This window comes from Syngnathoides biaculeatus, chromosome 11 (genome assembly GCF_019802595.1).
Source record: "Syngnathoides biaculeatus isolate LvHL_M chromosome 11, ASM1980259v1, whole genome shotgun sequence".
NCBI lineage: Eukaryota > Metazoa > Chordata > Actinopteri > Syngnathiformes > Syngnathidae > Syngnathoides > Syngnathoides biaculeatus.
The window spans coordinates 30,893,836-30,908,232 of NC_084650.1; the positions used below are offsets into that span (position 1 = coordinate 30,893,836).

Consider the following 14,397-nt stretch of genomic DNA (forward strand, 5'->3'; position numbering starts at 1 on the left):
AAGTTGCTTTAAAATCGAAAAGGACATGTTTTGCAGTCACACTGACCCCTAGCGGTCATTGCTTGTAAGTGCGTCGGCAGAATTGCACGGAGAGACCGCAAAAGATGAAAGGAAACGCTTTCGAACGCTCGGACGTGACGTCATGACCGTCGAGCCGTCGAGAACCGCGTGACGTCCAATCTGCAGAGGCGGGAAAAGACCGGAAGCCGGAAACGGGACGGATTGGATTCACGGATTGACTTCCTGATTTGTTCTTTGGAGCAACCAGAGCGACGAAAAAAAGAAAAGAAAAGAAAAGGGAGTGGCAAACAAATGGAAGACGGGCGTGGGTCGTTTTCCACTCGTTGACTTCCGCGTGTTTTTGTTATTGTCGGCTGCGTGCACGCGCCGGATCGTCACGTGACACGGAGCAGGCTGCGTGCGCGCGCGCCGGATCGTCACGAGACACTTTTATCCACCCCGAAGGCACGCCATACTTTCGTGGGAAAATACATTTCATAAAAAAAAAAAAACAAAAGCAGACTGGAAGACACACAAGGCGGAAGTGCTGAATGGCAGGAGCGCGCGTGCACGCGCAAAAACCTGTGGAACCGAGGGGGGTGGGTGCGAGCCGGTTCGCGACGTCACGCGTCGATCCAAAAGGATTCGGCGTGGATGCGGCGGACTTGCTCGATTGTCGTCGCCCTACGAACGCCGTGGACATGTTGTAATGTTTGAAACAAACAAACAAAAAAAAAAAACATCGTGAGGGACATCAGACATGGCGGACTGCAGGCCGGCTCCACCGGAAACTGCGGACAGGGGCCGGGCCGAGAAACGCTTCCAGAACTCTTTGGGTTTGGGTCATAGCTTCAAGAGGGTCGCGCTCACCAAGCCCACCTTCTGCCATCACTGCAGCGACTTCCTGTGGGGCCTGAGCGGCTTCCTGTGCGAAGGTACGACGTGACGCACCGCCTCGCCCGTTCATCCGTTTTCTGAGCCGCCTATGCTCACAAGGGCCTCTTCAGTCTGCTGTCCGTCTTTAAGTGTATCCTATTTCTACTTGTGTATGAGTGTGTGTGTCACTGCTGGTCTTTTGTTTTTTCAGCGTCTTTTATGTCTTTTCACTCTTTTTTTTTTTTTTTTCGTCACTAGAGCTGCACCGAATGATGACAGTATTTTCAAAAATTCATTTTTTTTAAAGTCCTCAATGAATTTGGTTTAATCCCTTAATTTAAAATGCATCAATAATGATCGAGTTGTTGGTTTGGTCCTGGGAGGCCACTATGTTTGTTTGTTTGTTTGTTTTTTAATCAATTATCCTATCAACTATTCCGTCCAGTAATCAAGTGCAAGTATTGGGGACGGACTTCTATTTTCAAACTGCGTCGATACATGCAGAGGGGTCTGGTGTACATTCCAAAAAGTATCTTGGCCCATGCTGCATGGGTTAGCTTTAGCACGATAGCAATGAGCAGCCATCCGTGGGAGTGCAATTTCCCTTTTCGGGGCCACAATTCAGTCAAGTCTGCGTTCACGGAGGACTGCAAAAATCAGAACATAGCGACCATTGAGAGGCTTTTTGTAGAATCGGACAATGTCAAAGGCCATCTCGTAGCGACCGACCGACCGACCGACTGGGCTGCGATTGGCATGAATCAATCGATGGATTGTTGCACCTCTCTTTGGACTTTTGCAGTCTTTCAATTGATTGTGTTGAATTGTGTCGCCTTCAAGGGTGGTCGCCACAAAGACACGCGCACACGCACACGTGTTCTGCCCAGTAACACATCCGTGCGCGTTTGTTGTGTTCGTGGACTTCCTGTCGTTGTCAAGGTAACCGAAGTCTTGACAAATCTGCTTGGTGGCCCTCGTTGCCACGGTGACAGCATTGCGCGTGTTGTTTGAAACGTTTGTCGCCACGGTGACGTGTGCTGTGTTCGACGTGTTCCGTCGCCACGGTGATCCACGCTTCGTCTTGGGCGTCGTCTTCAGCGTGTAACTTGATGTGTCACGAGAAATGCCTGAAGACGCTGGGCTCGGCGTGCTCCAGCGCGGCGCCCTCGGCGGTCCGGGTGAGTACTTGCGTCGTTCCCGCCCGCGGCGGTCAAGGTGGTGGTGGTCGCCGACGCGACAGGCGGTTGTCCACGCTGCCCCCTACAGATCCCCGTGGCTCACTGCCTCGCCCCGGACGCTCACAAGCGGCGCGTTTGCTGCGTGTGCAGGAAGCAGACGGAGGGAAACGGAGCGCTTCGTTGCCAAGGTTAGCCCGCCGACGCTAGAGGGCGCCCTCTGCGGCGCTAGTAGCAGCTGACTGCCACGAGATCCCTTATGATGGGGTTTTTTTCTGACATATTTAGTCCACGAATTTGAGTGTTGGAGCAGATTTAAAAAAAAAAAAAAAAAGAACAAGTTTTTAGTTTGAAGCCAGACTCAAATGACAGTCACGTCGCTCGACGAATCGTCATATTTGGCAGAATTTAAAAAGACGAATATAAAAGTGATATGGAAGATGAGAGGCAAAAGGTTTTGACTGCTGACGGGTTTTTTTTTTTTTTTTGTCCGTTTGTTGAACTTGATCATAGAAAAGAATTTCTAAGTAGAAAAGATGCAAAACGTGGCATGCAGAAGAGAGGAACTCCCCGTGCAAAAAAAAAAAAAACCGCCGCCGACGTCGGCCACTTTTCCGACTGTTTTTCAAAAAAGCGGCTTCACATCGCGGTCGCCTCGGCCGAATCCTTTTGGGGAAAAAGAGAATTCGCTTTGAAAGCCGCAACGGTCGAGAGGACTGCTTCGCGGATGCTAACGTTTGGCTTTCAGTGTGCGAGCTGCACGTGCACGCCGACTGCGTCGCCTTCTCCTGCGCCGATTGCCGCCAGTGCCACGTGGACGGGCCCCCGCCGCAGGTCAGCGGCCGCCGCCGCCGCCGCCGCTTCTCTTTGTCATTCTGGACCCGAAGGTGTCCGCCGTGTGCCCGTAGGACACCTTTCACCACCACTGGCGGGAGGGCAACCTGTCGCCGGCGGCGCGCTGCCAGGCGTGCCGGCGGACCTGCGGCTCGTCCGACGTCCTGGCGGGCGTCAGGTGCGAGTGGTGCGGCGTCACGGTAAGAAGCGGCGCCCGCTCCCCGGCCTCAGTCTGGGACCTAAACTCGTGCAATACTTTCAAAAATACTTTGGTAGCGTCAATCAAAGGAAAACCGTCTCGAGAGCCGCAAAATATTTTCACGCATTTATTTGTCCAAACGGCGTTTACGCAATATCGTCGGCCCCCCTCAGGACGCCGCGCGCGAGCTGCGACGTCATCGACGACGACGACAAAGTGGGCCGATGGAAGCCGAGATTGCGGCTTTTATCTGGAAAAATTCCCTCGCCTGCGCGAGGCATGATGGGATGGGATTTGGGGGAAATTTGGAGGGCGCGGAACCTGCAAACATTCGGACACCCGAGTTGAATGAACAAAGTCAAATAGCTCAATCGAGGGCCAAAAAAAAAAAAAAAGACCGGAAAGAAATGAGGCAATTTCTCCTGACCTGGGCCGAGTGGCACTTTTTTTCCTGGCCGCCGCCGTCGGCAACCCCCCCCCGCAAAGTCCAAGTCGGACTCCTTCGTCCTTTTGACGCCGACTTGGACTCGGACTCGGACTGAGTTACTTTTCGTGGACTTTCCTTCCTTTCAAGACACTCTTCCTCCTCCCATTTGTCCTCGTGTCCTCATTGTGTGTCTTTTGATTTCAGAGCGTGTACTTTTTGCCTTTGACTCGTGTCCGCCAGCGAAACGCCGTTGACGCTCGCGCGTGTGCCCGCAGTGTCACGCGGCGTGCCGCCCGAGCGTGGCGCCGGAGTGCGACCTGGGCCCTCTGCGCCGCCTGATGCTGCATCCCGCCTGCGTGCGCCTCCCGTCCGGGAACTCGAGCGAGCGCCGCTGCTTCCGCATCGCCGAGGGCGCCGGGCGTTCGCCGGGTGAGCGTGTCGTGTCGCCGGGACGCCGGCGCACGTTTGAAACTCGGCTTCGGGAAATGCAACCACGACAAAAAAAAAGGGCACCTTTCTGTCTACCAATCGCTTCCACCATTGCAAAATTGCTCTCTGCGTTTTGCCAAGTACAAGTTAAGACGCGCGATGTGACTGGTCGAGCCCGGGACCGATCGCGATGACTGCTTTGGCGTGCCTTTTATTTGGCTACAGACGTTTACTTTCTGCAACGTAACCTAACGCTCGTTTTGCTTCTTGGCTTCCGTCGTGCCAAATAAAGCTCTTGCCCTCTTGACTCCTCGACCGCAACGTTCAGCGCCGGTACGCCGCGCGATCCATTAGTTGGAACGCGGACTTAGATGTCGGCCATTTGGAATCTTGGTCATCACGGGGCAATTCCGCTTGTTGTCAGTTAGCTTACGTGTTTTGCATTAGATTTGCGTGATCCTTATGGTTGATAATGACTTTGGAATGGAAACTACAGAAGGCGGGAGCAGGAAGTGATGCGGGGCCCCGTCTGGCCCACGTGCCGTGGCTTTGACGCAGCGAGGTCCGCGCATTGTCACGATGTTGGTCTTGATTTTTTTTTTTTTTTTTTTGCGCAGGCGACGGCGATGACGTGGAGTCGCCCGGAGACGGCCCGCCGGCGGCGCCCGAGCGCGGTCAGCGGTCGCCGGGCTGCACTCGGAACGCTCGTGAGCGGCGGCGCTGATCGGCGTCTTCTCTGTCACGCAGGCAAACGCTTCGTCAAGGTCTACGACGGCGACGAAGCCCTGGAGAGCGCTCGCTTCCGCCTCGTCTCCGTCGTCAGGACCGCCGGGAACCGGGAAATTCTGGTAGGGAGGAGCGGGCCTCGGTCGGGCCGTACGGAAGCCCCCGACGGGTCAGGCGGCCACGTCTCCGCTCGGCGGGTCCGAGCCGTCGCGGCCGTTGTCCTCGCGTGACGATGTTCAGAAGACAGACTTTTTCTGTGACCGACTTCCCGCACTCCAACGGACGTTTTTGTCCATCTACGTTTCGGGTCTGCCTTTTGACACCCACCACTTCGGCGGCGTTCCCCGAGAAGGCGGCTTTACATACGAGACCACGAAAGCAATGCACGATATTGATATTTGCTTGGCCCGGTCCGCCGTAATGCGCAAACTTTGAACTTTCCCCCGCGCGTTTGCATTTGATGGTCACGGGGACGTGTAAAATGCGGGCGACGTGCTAACGTTTGGTTCCCCTTGAACTTTGCGGGTCACGCCCTGACAAATGTGAAGCGGCTCAGAACTTGAGGACTTGATGACTGTGTCACTTTGGGTCGACCCGGTAGGGGGTACTTCCTCCGCTACAAAATGTGGTTTCTCGGGTCACACGTCAGCGAGCGGTGTTGCCGCACCGTTGCAGGAGGCGGCGTTGCGGGCCTTCTACCTGCCCGGCGACCCCCGGCACTTCCAGCTGCAGGAGGCGGGCGGACTCGGCCGTCTCCGTGGCGACGACGAGCGGAACGGGGATCCGGGCGACGGCGCCGCCTGGATCCTGAGGGCCAAAGGGGGCGGCGCCGAGGTCATCCAAGTGTACGGGGGCGCGGCCAGGTCAGGCTTCATCTTCCCGTTTCTCGCCGGCGACGGCGACTCAACGACCGCGTGCGTCTTTCAGGCGGGGGCGGGACTTCGTCGGCGTGGGCGTGTCCCAGGACGCCACGGCGGCGTCCGTCCTGGCCGAGGTCCTCCCCCGGCTGGCGCTGCGGGTAAGGTTTCCGGCTTTGGCGAAGGGGGGGGCCGCTTCCGCCAACGGGGCGGCCGGCCCCTCCGGGGGCCGCGACGGCGGTTTTGACGAAAGCGCAATCTCCGCAGGCCTCTGCACCCTCCGACCTTCGGGACGGAGCCTTCTCGGGTTCCCCGGGCAAAGACGACGCGACGCCATTCGAACTGCAGGAAGTCTTCATGAGCGCCAAACGGGGTCAGTGACCTTTGGCCCACCGGCGGGTAGGAACCCCGGTAGAGGTCGTGACCTCTGCCACCTCTCTGCGTCCTCAGTGGAGAAACAAACGCTGACGCCGCAGCAGAACATTCTGGAGAGATTGCACGACATCAGGAAGGTCAGTGGCGGGCCAAGACTTTTGATTGCCAAGGGATTGCGGGAGCGTTCGCATCTTGCGCCGGTGTGGGCCACGTTTTGCGCCAGGGGTCCTGCAAAAATGTCAAATGTCAATCTGATTTCCGTGAGCTATGAGGACGAGTCTTCCTTCCTTCCTTCCTTCCTTCCTTCCTTCCTTCCTTCCGTCCTTCCTTCCTTCCGTCCTTCCTTCCTTCCTTCCGTCCTTCCTTCCTTGCTTCCTTCCTTGCTTGCTTCCTTCCGTCCATCCTTCCTTCCTTCCGTCCTTCCTTCCTTGCTTCCTTCTTGCTTGCTTCCTTCCGTCCATCCTTCCTTGCTTCCTTCCTTCTTCCTTCCTTGCTTGCTTCCTTCCTTCCTTCCTTGCTTGCTTGCTTCCTTCCTTCCTTCCTTGCTGCTTGCTTCCTCCTTCTTTCCTTGCTTCCTTGGTTCCTTCCTTCTTTCCTTCCTTGCTTCCTTCCTTCCTTCTTTCCTTCCTTGCTTCCTTCCATCCATCCTTCCTTGCTTCCTTCCTTCTTTCCTTCCTTCTTTCCTTCCTTGCTTCCTTCCTTCTTTCCTTGCTTCCTTGGTTCCTTCCTTCTTTCCTTCCTTGCTTCCTTCCTTGCTTCCTTCCTTCCTTCTTTCCTTCCTTGCATCTTTCCTTTCTTCCTTTCTTCCTTCCTTGCTTGCTTCCTTCCGTCCATCCTTCCTTGCTTCCTTCCTTCTTTCCTTCCTTGCTTCCTTCCTTCTTTCCTTCCTTGCTTCCTTCCTTCCTTCTTTCCTTCCTTGCTTCCTTCCTTCCTTCTTTCCTTCCTTGCTTCCTTCCTTCTTTCCTTCCTTGCTTCCTTCCTTCCTTCTTTCCTTCCTTGCTTCCTTCCTCCTTCTTTCCTTCCTTCCTTCCTCCGCCCATCCTTCCTTGCTTCCTTCCTTCTTTCCTCCTTCCTTCCTTCCTTCCTTCTTTCCTTACTTGCTTCCTTGCTTCCTTCCTCCTTCCTTCCATCCTTCCTTGCTTGCTTCCTTCGTCCATCCTTCCTTGCTTCCTCCTTCTTTCCTTCCTTGCTTCCTTCCTTCCGTCCATCCTTCCTTGTTCCTTCCTTCTTTCCTTCCTTGCTTCCTTCCTTCTTTCCTTCCTTGCTTCCTTCCTTCCTTCCTTCCTTGCTTGCTTGCTTCCTCCGCCCATCCTTCCTTGCTTGCTTCCTTCTTTCCTTCTTCTTTCCTTCCTTGCTTCCTTCCTTCTTTCCTTACTTGCTCCTTGCTTCCTTCCTTCCTTGCTTCCTTCCTTCTTTCCTTCCATCCTTCCTTCCTTCCTTCCTTCCGTGCTTCCTTCCTTCCTTCTTTCCTTCCTTCCTTCCTTCCATCCTTCCTTGCTTCCTTCCTTCCTTCCTTGCTTCCTTCCTTCCTTCCTTCCTTCGCTCACCACATCACCGCAAAGCTTTCATCAACCGCGCCGACTTCCCCGTAGTCTGCTCGGCCGCCCCAAACGCGTCCGTCGCCGTACCGCCAGCGATTGCCACAGGCAGAAGTCGGGCGTCGGCGGATAGTCGTGACGCCAAAAGGCTGTCGACGTCTCCTCGAGGCTCGTGCCACCAGTCTTGCCGCTTCGGACCTCAGATCGCGTCGCGCGCGAAGAATACGTGGCGCGACGCGCAAGTTGAAGTCTTCTCCGGTTTAGCGGCGTCGTGACAAAGTCGCTGTGACTCGTTTCGCTAACGTCGCTCTGTTTGGGCCCCAACCGTCGGCATCGGTCGCTGTCGACTGTCGGTGTTTTTTTGCCAGATGTCCTTGCGCCGGATGAACCTGACCCGCTTCTACGTGGCGGAGAGGCAGAGCCGTGCGCCGGCGCAGGTGAGCCTGCTGATTGGAGGGCTGCCCCCCCTGCTGTCCAAAGAGCAGTACTGGCAGCTCACCGAGGAAGCGCTGGACCTCAAAAGTGAGCGCTCGCCGCTCCGCCGTCAACGTTGCCGTCCATGCCGCCTTTTCTTCTCCTTCTTCTTCTCCTTCCCCTTCTCCTCTGCCCGCAGGCCACCTGGCGGACATCAGCCACGTGTACGCCGGCCGAGGTGAGATCGTCGCCGATGACGTCCGCGTCATTTCATTCGTGACATTACTGGGACAAAATGTGCCCAGCAGCACATGCAGGGATATTCCTCGCGACTATTACTAATACAGTACAAAGTATCGCAGTGCAGCTTTTGCATTTCTTTGGGGGGGGGGGGGGGGGGGGCTTCTCCATTGCCCCCGGTGGTAAAAAATTTTTTTGAAGACGTCCAGCAAAATTGAAGCCGCACAAACTTTATCGGTTCTCTGCGAGGCCCGACGGGTTCCTGATTGCAGGTTGCGCAAATATGAAGCAATTTTGTCTATAATAAGTGAACGGGCTCCATCCTGTTTTCCACTCGCTGGACGTGACGCACCGGACTCATGTTGTCATGTTCTTGTTCCGATTTGTGGAACTCACTGATGGGAGCTGATTTGAATCTCAAGCGCAAATGTCACGAATGAAATGAGTTGAAGGAAGTCGCTGAAGCAGCGCAGCAGGCCAACCCCGAGCCGGTCTCGCAGGCGCGGTGGGCTTGCGGTTGCGGTGCTGGTCCGAGGCCGAGCGCGTCTTCACGTCGGCGAGGGCCGCCCGCGTCCGCGGCCGATCGCTGACGCCGCTCGTCATCCCGGACGTGCGGGTGCGTCCGGCGAGATGATTTGAACTGCCGTCGTGAGAATTTTGACAGTTTGCTTTCGGAACCTTTTGGACGGCTTGCTGACGTCGCAGGCGGGCCCGGCGGGCGAGGACGTGCGCCCCCTGCTGGTGTTCGTCAACCCAAAGAGCGGCGGCCTGAAGGGCGAAGAGCTTCTCCGCGGCTTCCGGAAGATTCTCAACCCGCACCAAGTCTTCGACCTCTCCAACGGGGGCCCTCTGCCGGGGTGTCGTTTTGCCGGCGTCGCCGTCCCGCGTGGCGCCGACCCGGCCGGCTCTGACGGATTTCTTGTGTCGCGTGCGCAGCTTCCACGCCTTCCGGGCCCTTCCCAGCTTCCGGGTGTTGGTGTGCGGGGGCGACGGCACGGTGGGGTGGGTGCTGGGCGACTTGGAGGCGCTGCGTCACCAGCTGGCCTGCCGGGAGCCGCCCGTCGGCATCGTGCCGCTCGGAACAGGTGAAGGCGCTCGCTCGCTCGCTGGCTGTCTGTCGTGCGCGTGTCTTTGTGTCAATCGTTGTGTGTGTGAGAGATTTGTCCCCAAAGTATTTTTGTCCTTTTGCCCGACCCGCAGAGACGTGTCTGTGTTTTTTGCAATCTTGTGTGGACATTCATCAAGACTCGGCATTTGTAACTCTTCCCTTGCGCTCGTCGGCCACGCCCCGCGTGTCTTTCTGACGCAAGTTAACGCGAAGATTGCGCGCGCCGGAGGACCCGTGACGGCCTCCGTCCGCCGTCAAATTGTTGCGTCATTTGTGGATCTCCAGAACACGCGTGTACGAACGGCACTTGCGTCAATAATTTGGAGACAAATCTCTCTCGTGCGCGTTTGCCCCGGACCGACGGCGCCCTCCCCGTCCCTCCCCAAGGCAACGACCTGGCCCGCGTGCTGCGCTGGGGGGCGGGTTACGGCGGCGAGGACCCGGCGCACATCCTGGCGTGCGTGGACGAGGCGGACGAGGTCCCGATGGACCGCTGGACCGTCCTGCTGGACGCCCGGGACCTCGGCGAGGACGGCGCCGAGACCTTCCCGGAAGCGCCCAAGGTGGGGGGCGTGCCAAATAAAGGCCCGCCCGCCGCTCCCCGCTCGGCTGACGTCCGTCCCGCTTCCAGATCGTCCACATGAGCAACTACTTGGGAGTGGGCATCGACGCCGAGCTCAGCCTGGACTTCCACCGGGCCCGCCAGGACGACCCGGACAAGTTCACCAGCAGGTACGGCGCGCCGGTCCCACTCCGGTCGACGGGTTTGCGACTGGTGTGCGAGCGACGATTACTTGGATCCCGAGTAGATCTCAGGCCGAAGACCTCTCGCCGTCCGAGTCCTTCTCGAGAGACTTTGCCGGTTTCTGTGCTCCCCCCTTCTGACTTGCGCCGTGTCTGCAAAACGGCAAAGCTGGCGACAACTTGCGAGCGCCGCCCGCCTCTCTTGTCGGTTTTGTCGGCTGCCAGGTTCCACAACAAGGGCGTGTACGTGAAGGCGGGCCTGCAGAAGATCAGCGCCGCCAGGAGTCTGCACAGGGAACTGCAGCTCCAGGTGGACGGGCTCGACGTGGCGCTGCCCAACGTCCAAGGCCTCATCTTCCTCAATATTCCCAGGTGAGCGCAGCCCCGCGCGACCTCCCGACCTCACGACCTCCCGACCTCCCTCTGCCCGCACGTAGCTGGGGTTCCGGCGCGGACCTGTGGGGTTCCGAGGCGGACGCTCGCTACAGTAAGCCGAGCATCGACGACGGCCTGCTGGAGGTGGTGGGCGTCACGGGCGTGGTCCACATGGTGAGCGGCCGCCGCGCCCCTCGACCCGCCGGCGCCGCCCGCCTCTTACGGGGGTCGCCGGGTCCTTTTCCGCAGGGTCAGGTGCAGAGCGGCCTGCGTTCCGGCATTCGGATCGCGCAGGGGAATTACGCGCGGGTCACGCTGAGGAAGGCTTTCCCGGTCCAGGTGGACGGCGAACCGTGGCTCCAACCTCCGGGACACATCGTTGTCTCCGCCGCCGGGCCCAAGGTCCGCAAATATTTGCAACCTACGCCGGGCACGTGCGCGGACGGCCCCCCCCCCCCCCCCCAAAAAAGGGCACCCGACGCCCGTCGCCTGAATGATTGGCAACGATTAACAAAAGGAACGAGACAAAAAGTGCAGTTGAAAAGCGGAGCCTGCCCGTCGTAGCCGAGGGGTCGCCAGCGCCACTTAAAGGCCTTCGGAAAATGGGATTCGTGCTTTGAAATTTGGAAGCTGACTCGCGTACGTCAGTGGAACGTTTCAAAATGGTGTCGTATCGTCGAGAAAATTCAAACACAAAAATCGGGTGGCACGGCGGGGCAAGCGGTTAGACCGTCGGCCTCGTAGTCGTGAGGACCGGGGTTCGAACCCTGCGTGACTTTTCTCCGGGTGGGCGCATCCCAAAAACTTGCTCGCGTTCATTGGACACTCTCAATTGCCCGTAGGTGTGATGGTGAGTGCGACTCTTGTCTTGTCTCTGTGCCCTGCGATTGGTGGGCAACCCATTGAGGGTGTGCTCCGCCTCCCGCCGGCTTCGGCACCCTCGCGACCCTTGTGAGGATAAGCGGCTTGGTGGTTTTTACAAATGAACTCTGACTGTGAAGTTTGCGCTTCATACGATCGGCCTCAAAAAGGTTGGCGACCTTTGACCTTCCCAAGTCACCAGAACCAAAACCAAAAAGGAAGTCGCACTTGTACAAGTGTGCACACCCTCTGGGAAAAGTCTTGAGAATGAAGCAATTGCGTTCAGGCTCAGGTCAAATGGGAAGTCGCGCTAAGGAAATGCAAAAAAAAAAAAAAAAATCATTTGGGAGCTCGTGTGCGCTCCTCAAAGGAAACCCACTCAAATATCAAAACGTGGAATGAAAAGCTCCGCGTAGAATATAAGAAAAATTCACCTCGCGTCAATGAGAGAGAATGACTTTTTAAAAAGTATCTTCTTCTTTTCCTTTCGGCTTGTCCCGTTAGGGGGGTCGCCACAGCGTGTCATCTTTTGCCATCTTGGTCTTATCTCCTGCATCTTCCTCTCTCAACACCCCAACTGCCCTCATGTCTTCCCTCACCACATCCAGAAACCTTCTCTTTGGTCTTCCTCTCGCTCTTTTGCCTGGCAGCTCCATCCTCAGCATCCTTCTACCAATATACTCACTCTCTCGCCTCTGAACATGTCCAAACCATCGAAGTCTGCTCTCTCGAATCTTGTCTCCAAAACATCCAGCTTTGGCCGTCCCTCGAATGAGCTCATTTCTAATCCTATCTGAGCTGCTCACTCCGAGCGAGAACCTCAACATCTTCATTTCTGCTTCCTGTCGTTTCTTCAGTGCCACCTCTCGTCTCTAATCCGTCCATCATGGCCGGCCTCACCACTGTTTTGTAAACTTTGCCCTTCGTCCTAGCGGAGACTCTTCTGTCACATAACACACCAGACACCTTTCGCCAGCTGTTCCAACCTGCTTGGACCCGTTTCTTCACTTCCTGACCACACTCTCCATTGCTCTGTATTGTTGACCCCAAGTATTTGATGTCATCCACCCTCGCTATCTCTTCTCCCCGTAGCCTCACTCTTCTTCCCCCTCCACTTTTCTCATTCACGCACAGATATTCTGTTTGACTTCGGCTAATCTTCATTCCTCTCCTTTCCGGTGCATGTCTCCATCTTTCCAATTGTTCCTCTGCGTGCTCCCTGCTTTCACTGCATATGACAATATCATCTGTGAACATCGTGGTCCAAGGGGATTCCAGGCTAACCTTTAAAAAGTATATAATCTAGATAAAAAGGGGCGACGGCAGAAAGGCTGCCTTTAAAACAAGAACAAACAAAAAAAACTTTTACGAGAATGCTTATAAAGGCTATTGAAGTCATTTTCCCAATCTAAAAATCTACTGGAGGTGGGTGAGCTTTTTTTGCGCGTGTGTAAGTCGAGTATTTCAAATGTTAATTGGTTAAGGCTCGCGTTCACATTTTCACACGGGGAAAAACGATCCCCGGAAAGCCGGGTGTCCCTAATCAAGTGAGCACTGGCCGGCCCGCAGGTGCGCATGCTGAGGAAGTCCAAACGCAAACCCGAGAAAGCGACGCACGGCGCCAAAGACGAGCGCTGGGAAAGCTCCGCCCCCTCGGACCGGCGTGCCGACGGGATGAAGCCGCGACCTTGAGTGCCGTCGCCATGGAAACGCCCTCACTCTTTGGCGGGAAGGAGCAGTTACCGTGGTGACGACTCCTCTGAGACTTTTGGACGTTGCTGTCGTGTCTTTCGACTTGAAAAACGTTCCTGGAGGGCAATAACTGAAATGAAATTATGGTTTGTTTTTTGTGGGGTGGAAATGTAAATTTGGGGCCCGCCACTTGTTTGGTCCCCTCTGGTCCATTTGGGAGCTACGACGCGACGGCCTCCGTATAATCTCCAGTCTCATTTTACCACCACGACGCGTGTCTTTGATCAACTCTTCACGGCCCGATGGCCGGACCTTTCCGACGGCGGCCTTAAGCTCCGCCCCCTCAGCCACGTCCCACGAGCTTGGAAAATGCCGAACGTGTTTTGAAGTCGCGTATTCCAGATCATATTGCGGTGTGTTTTTCGCCAAATGCGTCAAGACTATTTCACGCGAGGATTTGCACACGGAATGAAGATTTTGGCCGGAGCGGGACGCCACGTCAGAGTCGCGGCCCAAAAAGTTTGGACGCCACAGGATGAAATAGTGGAATTGTAGAGCAGGGTGAGCGCTTTGTACTTGGGACAGATGACAAAGTAATATCATTGGAGTGAGAGGAGTCCAAGTGAGCGAGCGGGTGCTTTCATTTGACTTGTCTTAAAAGTCCCACGTGATCCAAACGGGCCCGTGGACACGACGTGGCGCATTTACGTATCACTCTTGGTCATGAAACGCGACACACTTCATTCGGCAGGTCACAAAGTGAAAGTTGTTCTCCTGCACTGATGATGATGATGATGATGATAATAATGAAATCCAACTGAGAGAAGCTACTTCATGTCCCTCACCTACCTCGGAACATGCAGCCTGGCGGTCGTCGATCTTGTCCACGTTTCGTCGTACGTGCGCTCTTTTTCTGTTTTAGGTTTTGCAAAATGAATCGAGCGGGCCCCTTGTGGCTTAGCAGGATCTCTCTCATCGGAGTTGCACGTTCTGAGGACCATTTTCATCGTGACGTGAACTTTTCCAGGCGCACGCGATCGACGAGCGCCATTCCTTGTGGGACAACATGGCGTGTCAAGACAACGCGGCTCTCTGATTGGCTATTATCGGACGAGCGATTGACAGCTCGGAAAGGTCCGTTAAGTTGTTTCTTGTTCTTGCAGTACTTATACGAGCTCGATGTCGTCAATGGTGCTTTTTTTTTTTCACGGCCGGGATAATAAACGCAAGCAACGTGAAAGGAGATTGCTGTGTTGTCAACTTTGCTGGCGGGTTTGATTTTGTTCAAGTTCCGGCAGGTGCGGAAGTAGGTTATTCGTATTTGGGATTTGCGCAAAGGCCTGTCATAAATGTGCTGTGTGCTTCTTGGGTTCAAATGAAGAGTTTGTTTTCAAAACGAGACAAAGGCATTTTTTTTTCTTCCAGATTTACGAAACTCGCGCCAAAATTATCCATTCGGAACTGAAAAAAAAAAATGCCTATGTCTCGTTTTGAAAAGAAACTCTTCAACTATTTCGTCAGAAGTTC

General features: G+C 55.6%; 1 protein-coding gene across 17 annotated transcripts; it reads left to right on the forward strand.

The window, feature by feature from the left end:
- The first annotated feature begins 181 nt into the window (after positions 1-181).
- Positions 182-14,115, forward strand: LOC133508294 (diacylglycerol kinase theta-like). 17 transcript variants are annotated; one of them, XM_061834094.1, is made up of 23 exons: positions 184-935; positions 1,975-2,054; positions 2,143-2,242; positions 2,800-2,885; positions 2,960-3,085; positions 3,787-3,940; positions 4,558-4,614; positions 4,688-4,788; positions 5,342-5,529; positions 5,594-5,684; positions 5,791-5,896; positions 5,974-6,035; positions 7,805-7,958; positions 8,050-8,088; positions 8,591-8,706; positions 8,796-8,947; positions 9,027-9,175; positions 9,586-9,761; positions 9,830-9,930; positions 10,168-10,252; positions 10,315-10,491; positions 10,567-10,719; positions 12,748-14,115. In XM_061834094.1, the coding sequence occupies exons 1-23, from the start codon at positions 761-763 to the stop codon at positions 12,868-12,870; spliced, it is 2,751 nt and encodes a 916-aa protein (XP_061690078.1). In that variant the 5' UTR covers positions 184-760; the 3' UTR covers positions 12,871-14,115. The 17 variants fall into 17 exon arrangements, 15 of the variants coding, with proteins under 15 accessions (XP_061690076.1, XP_061690087.1, XP_061690072.1 ...); XM_061834096.1 differs by having other exon boundaries at positions 185-935; positions 10,168-10,314; positions 10,380-10,491; XM_061834093.1 differs by adding an exon at positions 1,717-1,815 and having other exon boundaries at positions 801-935; positions 9,830-10,252.
- Positions 14,116-14,397: the final 282 nt, after the last annotated feature.